The sequence below is a fragment of the Micropterus salmoides genome, unplaced genomic scaffold, assembly GCF_014851395.1.
Source record: "Micropterus salmoides isolate LMB-PRFRI ecotype aquatic unplaced genomic scaffold, ASM1485139v1 Ms_hic_scaffold_1669, whole genome shotgun sequence".
Classification (NCBI taxonomy): domain Eukaryota; kingdom Metazoa; phylum Chordata; class Actinopteri; order Centrarchiformes; family Centrarchidae; genus Micropterus; species Micropterus salmoides.
This window is the reverse complement of record NW_024040784.1, coordinates 3206-10990: the sequence shown is the minus strand read 5'-3', so window position 1 is coordinate 10990 and position 7785 is coordinate 3206. Positions and strand designations below refer to the sequence as shown.

The 7785-nt window shown below is 42.1% G+C and overlaps 1 protein-coding gene across 1 annotated transcript; it reads left to right on the top strand.

The window, feature by feature from the left end:
- Window positions 1-325: 325 nt before the first annotated feature.
- On the top strand, window positions 326-6918 carry LOC119906553 (G-protein coupled receptor 4-like; the record flags this gene model as incomplete). The annotated part of the gene is made up of 4 exons (XM_038723921.1): window positions 326-514; window positions 6151-6338; window positions 6448-6574; window positions 6607-6918. Coding segments are annotated over exons 1-4 (816 nt in total), but the record flags the coding sequence as incomplete, so codon positions are not given.
- Between the last annotated feature and the right edge of the window lie 867 nt (window positions 6919-7785).

Below are 7785 nucleotides of genomic sequence, written 5' to 3'. Positions count from 1 at the left end.
ACATCTGGGCGATGTTCTGTGGCTGCAGTAATGACCTCATGCTGTATCAGCACGTACAGATATTTATTCACTAGAACTTGTTATTATTTTGTTATTTTCTTATCCTGCAAAAGTTAAATGTAACAAATGTTGAGGAATGATGATAAAAAGTGAAAGACAGCAGTTTGGGATTTGATATGATTGTGGGTAAACTACAGGTACACTGTGTTTGTGTGAACTTCACCTCACAGCTTTAGTGATGTCACTGAACAATGTTAGGTAGATTTTAAAAACCTGCTCCCTTTTAATAACTTGAGCTTTCAAACAACAGGTTTCACTCTGAAGAATGGAAGATTACTACAGTAAAAGCACGAAACATGACCAAAGCTCTGATTACAGCAACTTCACCTCCAACTACCAGAATTACAGCAACATCACCAACTATGATACAAAGTCCGAAGATGTGGTGACATTCATAATCAGTGCTATCGGCCTTCCTTTGACCCTCGTGGCCATCTATGCCCTTTATTCTATGGTATGTACATTCTGACTGAGAGTTATTTATTTATTGTCTGTACATGCACTGTCTGGGCTCTAAATGTGTTTGTCCTACAGCCTGTCTGTCTGGAAAGTATCTTGATCTGGTTTGGGGGCTAGGTGTCAGGGGCTGGGACAAAGGCTTGCAATGATCTATAAACTTACAGGAATAATATACTCCATAATTAAAATGTACATGAAGCTGTACATGAACTCAAGACTAACATCAAACAGTCGTCACGTTTGTCAGAGCAGTTTGTACAGCATTATATGGGCTTATTATTTCATTAATTATGAAATTTTGTAGATATTCATTTGTATTTTGGTTTTTACAACTATTTGGAATGCCATCAAAAATTGTCAGTGTTGACCAAGTGAGACGCAGATTTTGGACCCAACGCAAGACACAGAAGTGCAGATTCAGTTTGTGAAGTTTTAATAAACAAAAGCGGGATTCTTTTACTTACATGTAGCAAAGTCCAAAACAAAGGTTTAACTCCACGAATGAAAGGTGAATCAGAAACAGATTAATCTCAAATTTAAAAAAATTCAGAACACAGACAGAACACTCGACAAACAACTATAACTGGACAAAGACTGAAAAGATCTGACAGTCATTTCTACAAGATCAGACGAGCATCAGACAGCAGGGAGAGCAACCAGGTGCAACACATGACACTCGGGCAGGCAGGGTGATTCACAGGTGACACACATCAGGGGAATCAGGCAGACAGGACACAGAGCTGAAACAAACACCAGAAAAGTTCAAAATCAGATGGAACTGGACAAGTACGCAGAAACAAAACCAGATCCGTACAGAAACAAAACACTGACACTTGAACCCACAAATCATAACAAAAAACCACAACCACCCTCCTCATCAAGGAACATCTTCTGATGTTCCTAACCATAGCCAAGCCCAAAACACAAAACAAGCAGATCAGAATAGTCCAAAATGAAGAGGTATCTGGAGGAGGGCCAGAGGTCAGGGCAAGTGTTGACAGGTGACAGGACAGGAGGACTGGAGGTCAACAGCAGGGTCTCTGGGCTGCAGGGATAGCGTCATCAAGGAACACAATAGGAGAACCGATGGAGCCAAGGAAACTCTGTAAGCTCTTCTGACTTCTGACTGCTGCCCCCTAGGTCAGGGGATGTTTACTGCACAGGAATCATCAGAAGCACAGCAAGAGCATGTAGAATCTGTAAAACAGCAGGGAGAGGTGACAGGAGTCGGACAGGCCGCCAACTGAGCACAGGATCCAGGTGTCGATCTGACCACTGTCAGGAATCCAGGAGTAGGTTTCGGTTGAACTACTGATGGGGAACCAGGAGCAGGTGTAGGTAGGGCCACCAATGGGGAACCAGGAGCAGGTGTTGGTCAGGCCACTGATGGGGGGAACCAGGAAGAGGCGTCAGTTGGGCCAGTGATGAGGAACAAGGAGCAGGTCGTGCCACTGACAGTTCACTGTTGGGGAATCAGAAGCAGGAGTTGGTCCAACCACTGACTCAGAAGCGCTGGGCAGTGTTGAGGGCAGGAGCTGGGCAGCAAAGACTGGAGCAGGGCATCGGAGAGGCACAGGGGCAGAGGCGGTGTCCACGTCGCCCTCATGCGATCTCTGATTCCATAGCACAGTTAGCATGGTAGGAGAGCAGAGGAGTCATCTCCCAGAGTCTTTAATCTGTGGTGAACTCTCTCCCAGGTGAGGTAGGCAGAGGGGCAGCCAGGCAAGCAGGCAGGAATGGCAGGTGGCCAGCCGCTGGGGCACTAGTTGAACAGGACACAGGCAGGGGGTTGGCTGCTGAGGTGCTTTTAAAAAAAAAAAAGTTTACCTTTTTTAACCAGGTGAGTCTCACTGAGATTAAAATGTCTTTGCAAGAGAGACCTGGCCAAGACACAGCATAAATATTTCACCAGAGTGAAAGGAAAAATGGTTCTAGGATATGGGGAAGCAAATGGACACAGATTATCAATCTGATGTCTATATCTTATATCTATATCTTTCACTTCTGGCGGCTCTCGGCCTGTTGCACGTTTGCGTGTTTCTTCATTTTTTCTAGTGTTTTTGTCGCATTTTGTTATATTTTGTGGATTTACCATTTTCTCTTGTTCTCTTCCTGGCACTTGGCACTTTTCTTGTGCCAGGTCACTACACCAACGGGTTTGGAGGTATTGTTTACCTTTGCGATCAGCTGATCGCGCTCTCCAGGCCCACACTACTGCCTGGAGCGAGAACCCGGATCGCAACGAACTGAAAAGGAGATGAAGGGGATGCAGGGCCGGCACTTGCGGAGAACAAAGAGGAGAAAATACAAACCTTTTCTCCCCTCAGTGGTAATGGGGAATGTGATGTCACTGTGACTGCCGGACTATATACTCAACATCTTCCCCCACCGCAGAAAGCTGGAGAAACTGCGCCAGAACAAAGCTGCAGGTCCGGATGGTCCCCCAGAGTCCTAAAGGCCTGTGCAGACCAGCTATGTGGGATTTTACAACACCTCTTCAACTTCAGCCTGAGCCTGGAGAAGGTCCAATGGCTGTGGAAAACATCGTGCCTTGTTCCAATGCCAAATAAGTCTCCATCTGCCCTCAATGACTAATGACCGGTTGCCTTAACATCTCACATCATGAAGGTTCTGGAGAGACTGGTTCTGGCCCATCTTAGACCTCAGGTGACCAACTTCATTGACCCAATGCAGTTTGCGTAGCGCCCTGAGGTTGGTGTGGAGGATTCTATCATCTACCTGCTTCAGCTCACTCACTCACACCTGGATAAAGCTGGAGGCATTGTGAGGATCATGTTCTTTGATTTCTCTAGTGCTTTTAACACGATCCAGCCTTTCCTGCTGCAGGAGAAGCTCCAGAAGATGCAGGAGGACACCTCCACAACTTCATGGACTTCCTTCAGTTTGTGCAACTCAGGGGTGGTGTGTCTGAACAGGTGGTCAGCAGCATAGGAGCACCACAGAGGACTGTACTCTCACCATTTCTCACCAGTATGTTCTTTGTGGTTGTCCTTATTGTGTTTGTTGTGTCCTTAAACAAGGGGAATAGTAACAGGAGGAGGATGAAGAAACACACACGCAGTTTTCGCCTTCAGTAGTTTGTATTGAATTAAACCACATTAAATTGTAGCTATTAGTTCTGCTGTTTTTAATTTATTGTAATAAATATGCTTATTTGTGGTAGTCTTAGTGTCTGTCTCTGTATTTGTCATGACCTAAGAGCAGGGTTATGACACTAAATATTGTGCCTAAATCTGTGAGCACATGATTTATTGTGTATAAGGTTACCAATATGCACCAACTGTTATTACAATAAACATCTCTCACACACAAATCTATGTTTTATCTGATTGCCAAGATTTTATTTAGAAGATTAGGACCGGAAGTGGTGGTTTTTATTCCCGCTTTGACACGTTCACATAGACAGGACAGTGGAAAATGGCGCATGTGTGACACATCTAAAGATGGGTCAACGACACGGTGTGGACAGTAGTAATGTCAGGCGTAGGTATTTTGAGGAGGCTTCTAGCTCCAGGTTGCTACTCTGAATCTAGTACTTCCTATTACACTACAACTTCCAGGCGCTCTGAAATAATTTTACAAGCACGCACTCAGAAATCTATGGAAGCCCTAAATGGCCATACGTTCAAATATTTTTCTTATTCCGTTTTCCGATGATAATTATCTCAAGATCTCGAGACAACGAATGTTGTTTTCTCTTGATCTCAAGATAACAAAACAGTAGTTTAACACGGGGTCAGCAGGAGCATTTCTTTCTGATCATTTCAAAGAGTTTCCTGTGTCAGTTGGTACAGGATATACAATCAGGGTTGTGTGTTTGATCCTCACGTAAGGCCAATTTTTTTCTTTTTTATTATCCTTCAACAAAGTTCTTATAAAATGACTGTTTCACATGCTCACAATAAAGCATGTGTGGATTCCCCTGAATCTCTTCATAACAACTTTGTTAAAAAGAATAATAAAAAACTCCCAAAAGAAGAAAAAAAATGATTGAGAGCAGGACTCAAACACACAATCATTGGATTACATGTCCTGTGCTCTACCAACTGAGCTAACCAGTGACACTGGAAATCTTTCTGAAGTTATCCTAAAGAAACGCACCTGCCACTCCTGTATTCACCTATCAGTATTCAGTTATCTTGAGATCATGAGAAAATTATCCCGTTATCATGGTAAAATGGAATAAAAAAATATTTTAACAGATGGCCGCATAGAGCTTCCTTAGATAATTCTTTTCAGCTTTTTCCTGATTTTATGAATTGATATTTTTTTTACGTCATCGATTTTCGCTGTTCTAGCTGTTTTCCGTCCAAAAACAGTGTTGCTTTGTGTCAACAAAGACCGTCTGGCGGGCCACCATCTTGTTTAGATCGGCTGCGGTCTGAAGTTTAGTTTGTGTCATTTAAGTGGAGAAGAAGAGTGTGATTTGGCGGAGGCGATCTTTATCGGCCTCTGCTGCCGAGCTACACAGACATGCAGGATAAGACCACCCACAGCCCTGTAGGATGATCTGTTCTCAAGCTGTGGCCTGTAAAGCATGGGAGTGCTTTTGGTCATATATATTGATTGTTTTTATCAATATGTCAATGTTTTGGAAGCTTTATATTATTTGGAACGTGGTTGTGTGGAGAGAAATAATGTTTTGAAGAATAACTACCAATAAAAGTGAACATATAAACAGTAAATATGGCCAAAACATGGACATTCGCCTGGTAAATTTTTGAAAGATTGTGTAGTAACTGTTGTATATCATTTTCTTTTCATCAAATTTACAGTTACAGTTGTATTCTAGGTGTTTTGGAAGATATTCAGGTGCATTATAATCTATCTTATGATGGTTTTGATGGTTTATTGCATCAAAATATCATATTTCGTCTGTATTTCATATCCATGTAGTCTGTAATGGTAAAATAAATATTAATATTTCAAAGGAGACCAGAATTTTGCATCTAGGCCTAATGGTTGAGGAGATATTACTGATTTATTTTGGGTTTGTTATCTTCTGCGTTTTTCCTAGAAATAGGTGCCAGGTACCATGTGGTTAAAACCTCATTATTTCTTGTTGCTTTGGCAACATTGTCTTTGTTCTGCTCATGCAGAGAGAGGGGAGGTTATAATAACTGTTTATAGTTAAATGTTAGCCTATATTTAATGCAGCTTATTCTGTTTCTCTGCAAACTGACAGGTGAAAAATTGTGTAACTCAATACAGTGAAAACATAATGAACTTCTGTTAACATCTCTCCTCTTATTATTTGAGCGATCCTCCCTGAAATACATTTACAATGAGGAGAGATTCTCACCTTTCAAACACAAACATGAGCCTTAAACTGCGACTCCAGTCTGGATAAATCCAGCTCATGTGTTTGAGCCAGAACGCTTCATATCTGTGGCTGAAAAACTGCTGCAGAAGCTGCAGGAAATCTGGCCCTTAGTCTTGTTCCTGCAGTGATTGGCCAGTGGGTCATATCTGAGATTTCTGTTTGATGAAAAAGTCAGAAATGGCTCTGACTGCAGCTGCTGGGCAGAGCAAGATGACAGATTTGGGAGGAGGTGGACTTCACAACATGTTTCCAACTGCTTGTTGACTTTTACCAATGTTTTCCTGCAGGTGAGAAGTGATCATGTTGCTCCCATCTACGTCATCAACCTTCTCATTACCGACCTGATTCAGCTCTGCTGCATGATCGTTGAGGTGGTACCAAATGTGGATAAGAAGATATCAAACATCTTCTTATACATTTACCTCTCTGGTCTGGTTGCCAGTATTTACTTCATGGTCTGCGTCGCCCTGGAAAGGTATCTGTCTGTCTATCCAGTATGTGTGGAGCTGCTTCTGTGTCTGAACATTATATTAGTTTATAACTCTGAAGCTCCTCAAAGACTTTGTGTCCATCTTGTATTACAGGTATTTGGTCATCGCCCACCCACTGTGGTACCGCTTCAGAAGATCCATCAAGTCCTCTGTGGTGGTCTGTGTCGTGGTCTGGGTCCTTTCTCTTGTCTTTGTTGTCCTTTATCTTTATATGTCTTTTATGCAGATATGGTCACACACATAATCACACACATAATCTTTGCCGTCCTCCTCCTCCTTCCCTTCCCACTGTTCATATTCTTCCTGGCTGGGACCCTCAAAGCCCTGTCTGCTTCCATCTCGGTCCCCTCTGATGAAAAATACCGTATTGTGGGAATTTTGGTTCTGGTGCTGCTTATTTACATGCTGCTGTTCCTGCCCGACATCATTTTCTACCTGGGACAATACCATGATGTGACCCTCTTTATCCTGTCTCTAACATTTCTTAGATTCAGTCCTCTTGCAGACTTATTTCTGTATGTGTTCATGAGGAAAGGGTTCATAGACAAGCTTTTGGCCTCTGTGTGTTGCTGCAGAATGGACAGCAATGATATCAGCAGTCCATCAGTATGAATGATGACAACATTTCCACAGTCAGCTTCATGTAGGCAGAGAAAGAGGGAGAGAGAGAAAGGGGAGGAAACAGGAGGAGAAATGGAGGCCAATAGAAAGGATAGAGACGAGACAGATCCGTCATCTAATGATTGGAAAAAACTCTATTGTTTTCTTTTTCTTTAATTAACATACATTAAAGTTTTGCTGTTTTAGTGGTAGGCATGCTGCTGTTTAGGATGTGATTCAGAGCAGCTGTTTTGCAGCAGCTGTTGTGTTTTTGGCAATATGGATAAAATCTTAAACCACAGTTTATGTCAGTTTATATGAAATTGTACATTTTCTGGAAATCCAATAAAAATCAGTTTGTAGACCAAACTGTGAATGTTTGTCTTTGACCAACTCAGTGAATTAAAAGCTGACAAATGAAGGTTCAACAAAATCTCTGCTGGTTGACAAATCTCTGTTGTCTATATGAACATAAAGCCCAACCTGCTGTTAGCAGGGAGGCATCCTGCACTTTCTGACCAAGTGAGGTTTCCTCACAACTCTTAAAGCTTTCAGACTTTTTTAGATAATAATTTGGGGCAGAAATGATAAAGTGTGACAGGGACAGTCACAAAAGATCAGACCAACATGTTTCAGTAGAAGTTAGTAAAGTCTGCTGTATGTTTCCCCTTTTTAAACTTTAGCTCATTATTAGCTGAGATCCAACAAGAACAAGCAGATTTCCCAAACTGTCAGACTGTTTCTTTAAATACGGCTTTCTGCAGGGGACACTTTGGAAACTAGCAAACTGCATTTTAGGAAGATAAACTGCTAAAAGCTTAAAGTAATGAC